This window comes from Platichthys flesus, chromosome 4 (genome assembly GCF_949316205.1).
Source record: "Platichthys flesus chromosome 4, fPlaFle2.1, whole genome shotgun sequence".
Lineage (NCBI taxonomy): Eukaryota > Metazoa > Chordata > Actinopteri > Pleuronectiformes > Pleuronectidae > Platichthys > Platichthys flesus.
In genome coordinates, this window is record NC_084948.1 from 23,119,306 (window position 1) to 23,135,861 (window position 16,556).

A 16,556-nucleotide genomic window follows, 5' to 3' on the forward strand; every position below is an offset into this window, starting at 1 on the left:
ACAAACGAGTGACAAAGCAAAGTGTCTTCATAAGGTGTTCGTCCGTCACAAGCCACAGGAACAACTTTATACATAAACATCTAATTCTTCCGGAGCTGTAGAACAATGTCGTTCCAAATTATATGGGGCTTTGGTGGCAGGGCCAATGTTATCCCCACCAGTCATCTGGAATGAGACCACTCACTTCAGGGTGAAATGTTTTCTCATAGGATAAAGAACAAACGACAACCATTCACTCACACATTCCCATCTGTCAATAGAGTCTTCACTCAATGTTATCCCAATCTGCAACTTCTTTAACCTTCTTGCGGTGAGACAACAGTGCTAACCACTGCCCCAACACTGTTAGTAAAGATTAAAACTGCTATTCTTTTTGTCTGCATGGCCAACAAATCGTATGCAATGGGAAAGCTTGAGCTGGAGACATCAACTTCTGTCCACTAGATGGCTCTTTCTGATCAGCAGAATATTATTTTTAGTATGGCAACGTTTTTTTTCCCCAGTAACAATGTGATTGAAATCAAGTTCCTCTTTTCATTGATGTTTAAGTACATTTCTCAAAAGCTAGCAAGAGAGGATTGATATCCACCGTGGAGTCCAACACAAATGAAACATTTTAAAGTACATTTTCAGTAATGGCCTGAAATAGAATCACAAACTAAGATCTATTGAAAACCTGACTGGAATGAAGTTAATAGCAGTCTAGGGATGATGAAGAAGTGTAAAAGGGTCGTCTACCAAAACTACAAAAGAATACAGAAAGATACTTTTGTGGCTGACCTTACCAAAAACCTTATCAATAATCCCTTTTCTTTCTGCAGGTCACAGGTACTGGATTTGTTTCCCTGGCTCAGATCTGTTTACTGATGTCTACTGAGCCAAACAGGGTCTATAGGCTGTATTGTTTCCCACTGATATTAAAAGGACATTATTAGATATACGACTATGAACAAGAAAATGGTAAAATGTATTCACTGGTGAGTAGGTTGAATGATCTGATAATTTAATTATACTGCATTTCATTATATCAAATTAAATCTAATTTGAAAACTGAGCAGCACATATGACAGGTACTACGTTGTAAAGCCCAGCAGTATTTTTACCACTTTTGAGGCCATGCTGACACAGATCAGCATAATGGTGTCATAAAATACAGGCTCAGTTCCTGGCTGTCAGTCAGGACGATGGACAGGATTGTTGCAGAGATGTCAATGACTGTCTTTTATGTAATCGCTTGAATCTGATGGCTTCCTTTTGTTAAATTAAGCTCCTAATGACAATTTAGAAATAAACAATAATTCTGTTCTTTACCATTGTTCAATTTTTATTTTACTAAATGAAGGAAGCCACATATTTACGATTTTAGATAAGTTACTGTCCACGATCTTCTCATAAAAACAATATCACTGAAGGCAGTCATAATGTAATTTCTACTATGCTTTTGTACTCTGTTCTTTAAAATCAAAAACAGATTTTTTTGATTTTCAAAGCAGAGATTATTTCACTTGGTTTCAACAGTAATAAAACTCTAAATACTGTAAAAACTATACAATTCATGAATTACCATTAATGCTGCCTAAATTTACTTGTTCAAAGTACCAATACAAAGTTATGTGAAACTAAACTTGTAGTTAATCAATGGAATAATTGATGTAGCAGGATTTATTGTATTATGTAGGGGACGATTCAAGGTCATCTTTGTGTCTGACCAATAAACTGTACACATCTAGAACTTAAACTGTAATGAAACATTCACATTTATGTGAGGAGAGGAAGAAATTATGAGACAATGATTATAATAAAAGTCAAGTGTGCATCAATCATGTGACATAAGATATACTTAATCTAATAGCCATTGAAATCAATAAAGAGATGACTTTTCAAATTTGATGCTGACAGCTACAGAGCAATTCTTAAGTCAATCGGTCACATGTGCTTTTCCTAGCATTACTTATATGGTCAACGATCAATGTCAACGAGCTGCATCCTATATGTGATAGGTACTATATATATAAAATGTATTATTATTTCTCACTTTAATTTTTCTATAACCCAATTTATTGTTTAATAATAATACATCATTTAACTTTAAAACTTTGCTAAAACCATCCATTCCACATAAATAACCTTCGTCAGAGCAATCATTAAGTTATTCTGTTTTTCAACCGTGACTAACAATATTGATCTTAGTTCATGTGTTCAATTTTATTGTAAAGCACTTTGAGCTGCATTGTACGTATGGAAGTTTCTGTACAAATAAAATGTATTACCATTTCTCACGTTCATTTTTTAACCTAATTTATCCTTTATTAATTTAAATAATAATAATTGAAACATTTTTTTTTAGTAATTATAAAAAAAACAGAGTGCAAATCCAGTATTAATTTTAAGTAAATCAGGTAACTTGCCATCTTTGTTTTGGTTCAGCGGCACAGGTGCTAGCTTCACGTCTTTAGCTAATAAAGTGTAACGAGTTAGCGCAACTGACCAAAACAGAGAGAAACTCAACGGACGTGGTTGGAAACACGTTTTTCTTTCCCAAGTAGCCATGTTTGACGCTAGAGGAGGAAACCACCGCACTGGGCTGCTTACCGTCGCCAGGTGGACGGGACCTGTCCCCGGTCAGGCTCCCTCCTCCTCCTCCAGGGCTCCGGCCCCGGCAGCCGTGGCATCCATCCGGCGCAGGCGTGGTGAGTGGAGCCGCAGGCAGGGGGCGGCAACATGGCGGTGACAGCCAGAGCACTGAATGGAGCACGTGCACAAACAGACGCACACACACACACACACACACGAACACACTCAGCGCAGGTCAGTCACTTGGCACCGACTACACACCGGTTCTCTCTCACCGGAACTCACTCAGTGAATGTGACCGGCTGAGTGAGCTCTTGTTTTGGGGGGTTTGTTTTATTTTTTCTTGTCTTTTCATTTTTTCTTCTTCTTCTTCATCTTCTTCTTCTTCACGCTCCACAGCAGCGATTAAAACACATCACCGGGGTGAACGCGCCTCAACTCGCCGCCTCAACCCCGCCGCTGTCGTGGGGGGAAATGACAAGCGAGAGACCGGTGACAATGCCGGGCTCCGTGTCGCTCTCGAACCGACAAACTCCTCCAGGTCACGGGCAGCACGCGGCTGCCGTCCCCGGTGAGGCAGTGATGATGCGCGGCTCGGGTCCGGTGCTCCTCCCGGCTGGGATTATCAATCCGTCGGTTCCAATCCGGAATATCAAAATGAAATTTGCGGTTCTAATCGGACTGATCCAGGTTGGAGAGGTTAGCAACCGGGATATTGTGGAAACGGTGCTGAATCTGGTAAGTCACCGTTTTATCAGGACGTTGTTGCCTTTTAATCCTGAACCCAGGACCATAATGTTGACATATGACAAAACAAGGTTCCTTCAACCCTAATGATCATTAACTTAAATGCAGCACTGCCATCAAACATAAGAGGACAGGACAGCAAACATCTAAAAGTCCTACACACATACTAACACAAAGCCAGTTCTTCATTTAGAATAGTTTGAATTTACACAGTTACAAACTCTGTTTCGAAACAAATCAATAAGAGATTAATAACTAAAACAGTACAATAAACAAACTCAGCTCAGATAACATCAAGGGAAAGGCTTTCTGGTGGAAGTGAGTTCATGAAGTTTTAACTCCTGACTCCACTGTTTCACTTGGAAATGGCTCAGACCTCGTGGATGATGTCAGTGAAGGTGAAGTGAATCCCTGCACAGGATTAAAGTGTAATGTTAAGCACTGAATTTCAAATGGCATTTATGTCGATGCAGAGTGAGGGATAATACAGCTGCAGGTGATATAAGGAAAACTGCTCAGAGTTTGGATGAGCCTATTTGGGCAGTGCAGCTTCTGTATTCCTGGGTACTGCACCTGCATCTTCACTGCAGTGGGAGAATACCCTCTCCCTGAATATATATTGCCCTGTGCAGGGAGTAGTTTTCTTAAGCTTTCCTCCGCTTTCCAACATGAGAGGAAAAGGAGAAGGAATGACACGTCAGGACAAAAGAGTTTGGAATTTGGGCTCATACACCCACCAGGGTTTCCTCCATTGTCACAGCACACCATGCTGTGCAGAGCCTGGGCTGATATCTTTGCTCTGACCAGTTGCAGGAGTACCCCAGCAGAGCCTGTTTGCAGTGTTGGGCCTCTCCTTGTTGGCACACTAGAGATTAATTACGACCTGTTCTGGCACAGAAGAAATCCACTTTGTGGAGTGGGACAAATTGTAGCCCTTGGCGTCTTTAGACATGAGCGTAGCACTGCAACAGCTGAAGCCTCTGACATCCTTGCCCTCTGCACACTTCGCAGGCCCATTTTCACACAATATGTGCCCCAGGTATAACACACTGTAGTCCAACAAACACTGGGTGCAGATCATTAATGTCCCAGCTGCTTTTGTCTGTGCTCCTTTTGTTTTACAATGTAATCTGTGCATGTTACACACAGTAGCGTGCACTTAATTCCAACATTTCTCAGTCATCAACAGGTCTCAGGCGTTTGACTGACAGATTTTAATTAAGAGAGGTTTAGGGGTTTCAGACACATTAATTCCACTTGTTAACACACAGAAATAAAACCCGCCATCGAGATTATGTGCATTCAAATGAACCACATTTAATAAAGCAATTTTGGGAGCAGATGACACAGTAATTGTGATTATATCCGCCTCTCTGTCTAAATTATATCACAAAATGTGCATAAATAATACTACTCAAGGAAGATGCCAGAAAAAGCTCCATGTCTATAAGATGTCATGACTACAGGAATTTTTATGCTTATAAATTCAGTATTTTTTTTTTTTTTTGAAGTGAAGAGCGGATGTGAAGATCCTGAAGGATTCTTAACTGCATCTCATGGGATCCAATTTGTGGAGTAATGAAATAATAATGTTTATCTCAATCTACAATCTTGGAAAAACTGTGGTAGGAGGATCCTGTTCGGGAACGTCTTTCATGAAATGTGTCTTTTCTTTTATCTTTCTTATTGAGGTTCCTTTTAAATGGCCAAGATTGGAATGTTGACAAAGTGGATCTGATATTATTACTAGTACTGGAAATAAGTAATTAATAATCTTGAAAATCAGATATGTTATGGAATGGAAAACACCATTCAGTGACACTGAATTACTGGATTAGACACTAAACACATAAATTACAGTTTTCCATAACTCTCAGCTTTGTACCTTCACACTCAACAACTATTTTGGCTTCATCATATGTAGATGTAGTAAAATATTCACTGCATTATTTATGTTTGGTGTCATTGGGACCTGGAAACTTATTATGAGCATAAATTTAAACCATATAGACTGTTTATAAAGATGGACGACATGACAGCTCCCCAAAAGTGAAGCCAAAGCATCTCGATGGCCTCCTGGTGGCTGGCTGCAGTATCGGTCATAAACCCGACCCCCTCCATGTTAGTTGATGGGACCTAAACCAAATGAAAACATTTTAGGAAGTTCTTATCTCACTGATAGGGTGCAAATTTCTTAGGTAGGTTTTGTTTTAATAGTTATTTAATCTTAATTTTAAACATTAAAACTGACTAACTGCGAATTGGGAATGTTATTGTGTATTAGTGGGATCTTGATTCCAGCGGCTCCATCTGTCATCTCTTCTGCACTCTAATGCATTAATGTTAGTTATAGTAATTATTAGATAAGGACATGAACAGAATATGTTGATGTGAAGGTTTTTAGGGGCCAACTATTTCTGAAGTATTTTCAATCAGAACCATTATAAATAGTTTTCATCTGACTACAAACACAGGTCATACACCAAATCAAATTAGGTATAAGCAAGACAATATAGCTTGTTGTCTTCTATCTGAGACGTTAGAGAAACAATTATCTGTGCAGCTTTTAGTTGTCGCTCCCTTTTGTAGACTGTCTGCTGACTCGCCGCTCTCTCCAAGATGAGAAAATAGAAAGTGGATATTTATACTTTGCTATTTATGAATCATTTAACGAACACTTGTGTGACATAACTGAACAGCCTGCATCTGTATGATCAAAGTTCAGTGTGATCTGATGTGAAACAGGAAGTCAGTGTGACCAGCGAGATGAGGAGAAAGCTTTCATGACAGATCTTCACCTCGAACCTTACATTTGGGATTAAAGGAGCTCTCATAGGTGGTCAACACATTGGTCATATCAACACAGAAGAAGAAGCTTATAGAAACCCAAATCCTATTCCTTACCAAAGAGTCACCTCCTACTTGAAGGCTAGATCTGTGATGTGAATGTCATGCAATTCACACGGAATCCAACATTGGCAAATATCTCTGGACTTGTCAAACCTCAACAGCAACACAATGCACATACCCAACATCCAGTTCTATGCTCTGGTTCATATTTTACAATATAAATCCCTCTCGTCTGGTGAAGTGTGTAGCATTTATTGTGAGTTTAGATGCCCAAGGAAAGTTGGATGAACACATAACTGCAGGAGGGGATTGAAAAGTCTCTGCAGTGAGGATGTTGGAATTCATGTTCTGAGACTTTTTAGAAATGAATTCAAGCACCAGACCCACTATTTTCCATGAAGCACAAAACGGCCAACATGATCTTTAAAGCCTTCAGGGTATGAGTGTTGGATACTAAAAAGATTTTTAGTGGATTATCACTTTTATGACATGTTTCACCTTGCTGGCTAACAGTCTGTAAAAGGGAAATGTAATTCTCTACCAGGGTTTTTATTAAAGCACTTCCAGATAAAATATCTACTAACAGGCGATTACCTTTTAGTTTTAACTTTTCATTGGTGTGATTTTACAGTTAATTCTGTAACTTGATCCGTGCACAAAATGGGGAGACCCACCTATCGCTTATTGCCAGCTTAAATAGAAGGCAAACCAGCCTGCTGAGATACTTGATTGAAAAGCTGTCACATTCTTTGTAGTTTATATGCCCTCACTGCTTCATTGAATATATGATCACCAATAGTTGCCAGATCAGTTATTTCCATCAGCCTAATGACATTACGCTTGCTCCTACAATTATCTTTGTGACAGCTGCAATGATGCACGTTGGACTATGAATTGTAATCACTGGTCCTTGCTGTGTCTGATTAAGATGCTATTGAGAGCAATTTTACTGAGTCAGAACTGAATAAAGGAAGGAAAGCTGCGCTGTAAGGTGAAGCTCATTTTTATCAAATAACCTGTTGTATTGAAAGACAAATTTGTCAGGATGCCTTTCCAGTCACAAGTTCGATGTGATTGGAGTGTTGGCATATGAACAATGCAAATACTCTCCAGACTAGGTGTCAGCAGAAAGCACTGGAGCTTAACTGATGTGTCTGTCAGTCACAATTAATGGTCAACCAGTTGGAACTGCAGACAACTTGGAGAAGCAAGGAACAAATCGTTTTGCGGTGTCAATTATAATAGCTGCCGTGATTTTCTTTTATAGCAGCAACTTTATGTGTTATGTGATGGATGATAGGCGGACTAAGTATGGGACAGTAAAGATAAAGATTCTCATCTAATCTGTGGCTAAGGTGCTAAAATTGTGTCTAACTATACCTTATAAAAATGAAAAAAAAGAGGTGATGTTATTCATCTTTTATGTATGTGCACCTTGACAGGAAAGCTGTAATTAAGATAATGTGTTAAAAGACAGGTTTTGAAGTTCTGTCTTCAAGGTTGATGCAATTCCACATGAATTAAATGAAGTACAAAAGGGAGCTTGAGTGCTGCCGTTTTACCTCAAGACATAATCCAACTTGAATCTTTAAAGATCGTTCTTTTATAAGACTTGGATATGCATCAGGGTACTAAGGTCTGTCCGATACAAATTGAAAGTGAATGCTAACCCAGTGACAAATGTGTCTTCTGCTGTTTGGACTTCCTTATTCAGTTTGATCTTATTTATGAGATTTATAGTCATATGAAATTCACACTATCTGGTGCAAGTACGTTTAAAGGTCTGAAGAAGAGCAACAATTACTGAACGAAAAGACGACTAAAGATTCGAAGATGTTGAGAAACTCGTTTAAACTCTGGCAGCTTTTATTGTTCAGTCATAGATAACTTTAAATAAGGATGGAAAAAGCAGGGAAAGGTAGAATTTGCACCATGTAGATAACCGATATAGAATATGAAGGTTTTCAGTATTGAGTGGTTAAGTATTCCACAAAATTTGAACATCTGAGAAAAATGTATACTTTTTGGAATAGTGAGTAGCTGTGATCTCAGTTTGCATGGGTTTATTTTAAGTTCTGATCTCTGTGAAGTGGGGAGGTGGTAATTCATGAAGAGTTGCCGTTGGTAATGATTAGCAGGTTCCTATTCTGGTTTGGATGAAACAGGACGCCATTGGAGTGACGGCAGATTTATTGATGTTCTCAAATAGTTTTGGGTTTTCGTTATTAGGCCATTTTTGACAAATTGGAATATTTAAATGTATATATTAAGGATGTTCCGATTATGATCACAGTACCTCTACCCTCACTACCTAAATCTAATCAGAATGGTTTCACTGGTGTCACTGCTCAGCAGCCCACCTGGGAGAGGCAGAGGGTGTCCTTCCCTCCCATGGGCACATGGTCCTTACCGCACCATTATTGCTGGCAGCGGGACATCCATAGAGGATGAAGTCAGGATCTCTCTTCTCCCCTCAGTGGCCTGGTGGTTTCCCGTCACTTCTGTCTGAGGGCGGAAATAGTGACAGCCACCATGATTGAATGATGTAACACCAGCGGTTGTCATGCTGAAAAACAAAATGGCTTCCTGATGGGCTCACCCACCAACACACCAAGCTGTTAGTGGAAGAGGAGAGGAGGTTTGTTAGGGAGGGGGCACTTCTCTCTTTCCTGGTCAAATCAGGATGGAGGGATGAGAAGCAGGGTGTGAAATATGCTCCTCTTCACCCTGTCGGCCTCTTGGACTGGACACCTTCACCCACCCAGTGTGGTCGACAGCTTCCTTCACCACTTTGATGCTTTGGAAGTGTTTATTGGATATCGAAAGGCGTGAAAATGAAATCAAGGCTCCCCTGAAACAATTAACTTGCTTTTTGAACCCTAACTATACCGAAGCAAAACCGCAATGGTCACCAGCTTCTCCTAAAAAGAAAAAAAACTTGAGTCTGCAGCACACATTGCTGTCAAGGAACAGGCAGTATATCTGGACATGCATAATAGATAAAAGACAAGGATTGAGACTTGTGTGAAGCCTAAGCTGCTTTCAGTTATAGTTGGCCTTCACTGTAAGCATCCCTCTGGTGCTGTTGAGTCAGTTACACTCTTTGATCAATCTTGGATCAATATCCCCTCTGGGCACTGGTGCAGTTTTGAAAATGTCCCACTCTAGTTCTTTGTTTACCACGTTGTTTTTATCCTTTGTCTTTCCTTAAATGTTACTTAACACGTTATTTTATTATATTTACTGCAGAGTTATTACACATACGCATGAATGTTTGCCATTACCTTGAGTCACATTTAATAACTGATATACATTATTTTTCCTTTAGGGCATATTTCCAAAGTTTTGGACAATACTACACATTTACAGTGGTATGAATAATGCTACTAACATTATGCTCTGATTTGTTAAACATCATATCGAGCAATTATGGGAGAAGTGTCTTAGACTTTGCTGCTGACAGCCTCAATCTTGTGGCACCTTTGAAGATGTGTTGCCTCCAGATGCTGCCATTGTAATGAATGTATGCATATTGCCTCATTAACATCTTCACGTTCCCTTACTCAAATTCAGGTTGAATCGGATAGATTGTCAAATCGGCCCTTTTGCGTTGTTGGTGAACTCTCCACTATTTTATTTTTGGATTTGGCACTACCACTGATACACAAACTTGAACCTAATCTGATTTACATCTTTAAAAGCAAGTAAATAGACCGTAAGGCTTGTTGGCCAAATATATAAACAGTATTAAGTGTGCAACACCAGTAACACTGACTGCGACAACCCTACATTACGATTATGTGTTTTTTTTATCCCTGTGCTCTCTGACCTCAATGCGGAAGAGGTCAATGAAAGATAATTTACCTACATGAATCAGTTAAGCATTACATTGCTGCTGTTAATGTTCCTGAGATAGTAACCTGTGAGCTGCATGCGCTGTATGGCAATGAATGGACTCGTCAGCATTTATCAGTAATAGCAGTGTTCATCTTCATGAATTCTTTACTAAGCCTTTTACAGTTTCCAGTTTGAACTGTGCGCATAGTAAGGGGACACTATGCTAAATCTGTGCTTCCTCGGTAAAGTGTATTTTTCTACTAAGCCATCCAATTTCTGCTGACAGCATTTTCAGCAGATCTACTCCAAGATAATCTTCTTAGGATTTGAGGGAAAATTGAAATTCAGATTCTGTGCAAATTTGTTTTTGTTTAAAAGTAATTTACCTGAACCGTTGGTTGATTCATGGACCATGCTGATGTGCATTTCCCTGTCCTCAACCAAGGACAAAATGAAGGCTGATGAAGATACTGTGTGGACTGCCATGTCTGCAAATGTTTTTGTTCTCTCTGCTGTTTAAGCACCATGATATTGTAATTTTTCCATCTTCCCTGTTGTGTTAATTATGTTGATCCACTTGATTTTTGTGTATTTTTAGGCTTTTTTTCATCTCTTGTCTGAATAATACAGAGTGATGGAGAAACGGCAATATTTGTGATTGAGGATCCTATTCTCATACATGCAGCTGTTTTACTTACTTTTCTTCTACTTGTCAAATTAAAAGTATGCTACATTCAATTGTATTCCGTGCCCATTGTTTACTGCTGGTAATTTTGCAAGCATATGATTTTAGGCTAGCTCTGCAAGTCCACTCTCTCTACATAACAGCATCAGCAAATTGGAAATACTGTTGGGTATAGACCATTGTGGTTTAATTGATAACGAACCGCCAGCGCCTTAAGGAAATGCTGGAGAGATGGGTCAAACCACTACGCAAAAGCCACAGATCTATTTTCTCTGCTTTCCCTTTGACCTTCATCTTTTCTTGCTATTGTCATCCCCCTTCCTTGCTCATGCATTTCTTTCCCCTGGAGAGATGCTGATGGTATATTATTTGGCTGCCGCCTACATCTGTGTCTGGGTGCATTGTGGGATACATCTTATTGCTCAGTAGGAATTTTTATATTTTACCGGTGGCACAGCTGACTCTTGGTTGTGGGGCTTCTGTGGCAGCAGCTCACCCTTCCTTTCAGCGCTTTAGTGATGGAAATGTGTTGCTCTTCCACAGTACGATGTGGAAAATTGTTCAAAGTCCTGTTGAGAGAGGAAATGGACAAAAATAGAAGAAAAATCTGAAGAGAATATTTAGGAAACAGTGAAGCCAGTATGAGCTGAAGGTTATTTATTTTTGACGTTTTTCCTGTTGACAGAAAAATGGACATAACAGAAGCATGCAAATATTATTGCAGATATATATTTGTGCCTTTGAAAGTCAGTATCTCCAAAAGGACATCACTCTATTTCTCTAAAAGATGAGAACATATCTTTAAACCAATATAGTGGATATGCTATTTTATTTTAGGTGAGATAAGTCGGTGACAAAACTGGACTATTGTACATGCTCACATTTACTCAAGTAGCTGTGGATAACCATTGAACATATTTTAAAAAGTTATTAGTACACATTACATTGGCAGGACAACATAATCTCAATCGTCAAGCCTATTGCAGGCTACATAAAACACATTGTTAACTTTACTTAGCAGTGGTCAGTAGCTTAGTCATTGTTACTCAGACCTGTTTACAGCCAGCGACAAGTTTTTTGGATCATCATCAGCAGCAGTGACAACAATGTGAAGGCTCCGGCTAACTCCCAGGTGGAACTGGTACTGGCAGTAAACCAAATCCCAGCCTGGGTGTTAATGTGTTGTTTCCCCCCATTGGGATAAGGCTGTGTGCACACATGCTCATTTCTATGGAGATGAGCTGCATCTTTGATCAGGCAAACATGCAAAGTCATATTGCTTGCTGCAGCGCGGGTGACAGCCGGCTATTCTAGCTGCGTTAACATTGCAATGCAGATGCAGCAAAAGCAAACACTGCTTCCTGTCTAGATAGTGAAGGTGCAGAGACAACCTGTAGCCCTGATGCTGACAATCATTATGTGATATAATGATATGAGTTTTAAAAAGGAAATATTGTCTTATTTGTATTTTACCTGGATTTACGGAGTGGATAAATATGAGGCATTACAAATTAAACGTTGAAGAAATATGCTTTGTTTATACGAGATATGTGGTTTAGCTTGTGTTTGACACACAACAAGTAAATCCAGAGTCAGTCAGCAGTGTAATTGGATTTCAGGCTACAATTGATTTGTTTGAGTTGTCTCTAGGTCAAGAAATTACTTCTGCCTCCTTATGTCATGAAACATTACAAATGGTTTTGGGCGGGTACAGATTAAAAGACAGTATTTTCTTGTTTTCACAGCGACGTGTCACTTTTGCACATGCACGCAGGCCTCATCTTTTGCATTTCCTTTTAGCCGTAGTTTGGAAAAGTTATTTATTCAAATGTATCCAAAACTAGTTGAAAAGACAGATTTTGGTGTCTTTTAGATGACAGTTAATTTAAAATAGAAGTTCCTATCTTCTATATGTGTTTACATTTGGAGCTCAACCGATTTATTGCTTGGCCGATAGAATTGGCTGATATGAGACTTTCACAGATATTGGTATCTGCATTTGTGTTTGCTGATATGAGAACCATATTTTACTGCATAAACAAAACAGAAAACATCCTTTTATCTTTGCATTAGAAAAAAATGGTTTTGTAATTTATCTAACCTCAATAACATCTCCTTATCAGTAACTGACATCATTGAAGGATCTGTATCCTGGTCACCAGCTATTATAGGCTGTAAAAAGAGTAGACCTGTCTCTGTTTTGTGCTTTCCTGTATTGTTTTGAATGCACATGTCCATTGTCCTACAGTTTTTGCCTCATTGAAAGGTGGTCTATAACCAATTTCTTTCTCCATCTCTGCTAGTGACAGATAACACACACACAACAGAGAGTAGCCCACTTTATTGCTGTAGCATAAGACGTCTGAGGTCCGTATTACAGGGAAGGGACAGCTTTATAATTCTCTGTTGCACATGCACCGCTAGGCAGTTAATGGTGTGTGATGCGAATACAGATTTCTACATTGAGCCCGACAAAGCAGGCATTGTTGATGGGATGATTCCGCTTCAAATATATTGTCATTTACACTCCATCCCCTTTGGTCTTGAGGTGCTTTAGCTCTCTTGCCTGTAGCGTGTTGTCTGTAGATGGCAGGAAGCAGCATTCATCCCGCTTTCCTGCTTTTTTTGCAATCCTGTGAAGGTTTTGATAAAGGTTAGTGTAATCAATCTCGCAGATGTTTATATTTATTGCTCCAGCACAGCTGGGATGTTTCCATTTCCTGCTGATGTTGAAGCATGAACTCTGATAGAAGTAGATCGCACACTGATTTAATGTAGCTGAAGTAAAGGAGGGAATAATGGAAGGCTTACTGAGCGTTAGGGGTTTGGATTACAATTAATACTGAGGGATCAGCTTAATGAACGAAGACACCGCTCGATTTTTCTGGCTCATTATCCTCCCTGCCACATTCTAACATTCTTTTTATAATTACTCACTTGGACATTTTCTGCCGTCTACTTGATTTTACATCTGGTTGAATGCACTAACTTTTAAAAAACAGTTTGTTATTGAATATATAGTTATGGCTCGAATGAAGATTCAGTGGTGCAGAACTTGTAAATTGAAATACCATTTACCGGTAGATCCTCTGCACAAAAGGGATTATTTAGGTACATGTAGCTAAAATGAATTCAGCGCAGTGTTCTACTACACTGGTTTAAGTATAATAAACTGACTGAGTATAGATTCATGCGAGACTAATGGACTCAGCATATGTTTTAATTACCCTGTTTAATTAATTGAATTGGAAATGGCCTGTCGATCACTTCAGATCAATTGTGGGATATTTTTCAGTTGCAGGGACACAAACATTTGTCCTCTAATATCTGGGATATTTCGATTTTCTTCTCCGGTGTACTAGTGCACTTGTTAATTGTCTTTACACAGGAAAGAAACCTGTACATTAATAAAAAAATCTGATAGTCATTTATGAGCAGTTTAGATTCAATTTCAGATTTATTTTTGACATCTGAATGCCTAGTCTTTAATTTCTGCTCAGGGAGACACAACAACAGTGGACTTATTTAACTGCTCCATATTGCACTGTGAATCTCTTTTAGTAGCTTTCAGGAAGCAACTCAGCCTCTGGATCTTGTGCGCATGGCCTCATGGAAGCCCAATTCTAAGCAAAGGCTAGATGCTGAATGTGTGTCTCTGGCTAATGCTATTAGTTGTGAGACTTGGACTGCTTTGAAAGGAACATCTGCCTGGAGAGCCTCACTGTTGCTCCAGAGTCTCAAGCAGAGACGGATTACTGCTGTGGCATTTGGCTGAAAATGATTCAGCATGGAATTAGATGGGATATATGGAACACAGCTTGGGACAGTGTGACAGTCTTACTCCCCTTGTTAATATGAATACAGGGTGTTAGGAGTGGGGAAAGACTGCAGCGATTGCTGAATCCTGGCATCAAGCTTCTGACCGATAATACATGCTTTGATTAATGTTTGAGTACTTTATCACATATCCCCCCCGGCTTTGGGCCCGAAAATCCCCACTCTGGACACATCTTATATGTGCTTGCTTCTAGAAATTGTGCTGGACATATTTTATTTCTCAGCAGGTCGGTCATATGAAGCTTTTTAACAGCTGCAGGAGGTTTTTAGATTTGATCACAGTGTCCAACCTGTCAGTCCCTCCTCTCCCCTATAGAGCATTTGTGCACTTTCACAAAATAATCTCGTGCATTCAGTTTATCTGGAAAAAGCCCCACAAGAAAGTCAAAGTAAACTTCCCAAAGAATAATAATGGGGTGCAATGATTAAAATTCATGAATATTCCAATATTAACATCATATAATAGCAGCAGTTTATCGAAAATGTTTTATTAGCTAGCTTGTAAAAATGGGTTTTATGTCTATCAGCCACACAGACAGTGACATATTTTTAAAAGTGTGAAATAGTTTGATGTTTAATGTGTTTAGATTTGTATTTCCCATCACATACATTGCAGTGGACGTTGTCTGCGCCAGTCTGGTTATCTGAATTATCTTTGAGCTCAAACCATTCTGACAATTCTCCTCTGACCATCATCTGTCCACAGATCTGCTTCTCGCAGGATATTTCTATTTGGAATAAACTTTAGAGACTGACGTGCATGAAAATCCCATGAGACCAGCAGTTTCCATCTGGCACCAACAATATTACCAATGTCAAAGTCACTGAGATAACATGCTTGATATATTTCACTGCTGACACGATTGGCTGATTGCCAATCTGCATGAATAACGTGTACAAGGTGTTCCTAATAAAGTGCTCTGTGAGTAAACCAAGTCCTCCTCTATGAATGTGTACTATTTCATGGGGACTAGAGCCTAGCCAGACAAATAATGCAGCTTCACCTCTACAAAAGATGGTAGCAGTGCTTACTGAATTAAATTCCTCTGTGGTGCTGGTGCAGCTTTTTTCCACCTTAATAAAAAGTTTCTATGCAAACTATTTAAATATAGGTCGTAAAGTTTCTGGAGAGAATTCAGGTGACACTTTTTGCTGGTTATAATGGTGAGTATTGGGTGTAATAAGTCTGGTTTTGAGTACCACCAGGGTTATTATGTGGTGTCCCAAAGCTTAATCAATATGTTCAGACTGGACTGGGGGAAAACATTTTTTTAATGGAATGGAAACAAAAGTATTTCCTTACCTTACATTTGCTGACCAAGAAATAGGGCAGATTAGACTCTTAAATTTTCTTATAGGATCAGAAATGTAATAGTCCAAAGTTGGTCTGCTCTCCTTGTCTGCTTTTCTGCTGCCCCGGAGTTAGGGACATTTCTCATAGAGTCAGGCAGTTTCACCTGCCTGACTCTATGAAGAGCATTGAGCAAATTAGTAAGCCACTACTGGCCCAGAAATGTCCTTGAGACTCAAAAGAAAATTCTCACTGCCAAGTCTAACAACGCTGTACATCAAATGTCTGGCTTAAAGGATTAGTCAGCAACGACACAGTGATCCCGTGTCATTGCTGACTAATCTTTTCTTTCCGTCTTTGACCCACCTGTAGCTCCTCAGGATTTTTCCACCACTTATGGTCAAATTTTAATGATGGAAATATCCAGCCTGCAGAGACTGTGAGGTCCAGTGATCGCTGTTGTCGGTCTGCTATCACAGTCTTCTTCAGCTCCTTGAGCATCGGCCTCTTCATTGATGGACAACTTCTGCCCTGAAATGTTGCAGTATAGAAACAATATACTTCATTCTGTAGTTGTTGAATGTAGTTGTTGAATAAACAGTTAGAGGAACAGTAATGAAGAAAATCTTCCGTATTAACATCACAGTAGAGTGACAGCGCCATGAGATTTGGTGACTAGAAGACTGTAACTGTGATGTTCTGAAGAGAATTGGTTATTGTGTTTATCTTAATAGG

At 39.3% G+C, this 16,556-nt stretch overlaps 1 protein-coding gene across 1 annotated transcript in view; it reads left to right on the forward strand.

Moving 5' to 3' along the window:
- The first annotated feature begins 2,805 nt into the window (after window positions 1-2,805).
- nbeab (neurobeachin b) overlaps window positions 2,806-16,556 on the forward strand; it is a 172,283-nt gene continuing 158,532 nt past the window's right edge. Inside the window, exon 1 of the mRNA XM_062385419.1 lies at window positions 2,806-3,312. Within this exon, the coding sequence (XP_062241403.1) occupies window positions 3,049-3,312 (264 nt within the window). The 5' untranslated portion in view covers window positions 2,806-3,048. The remainder of the gene's footprint in view (window positions 3,313-16,556) is intronic.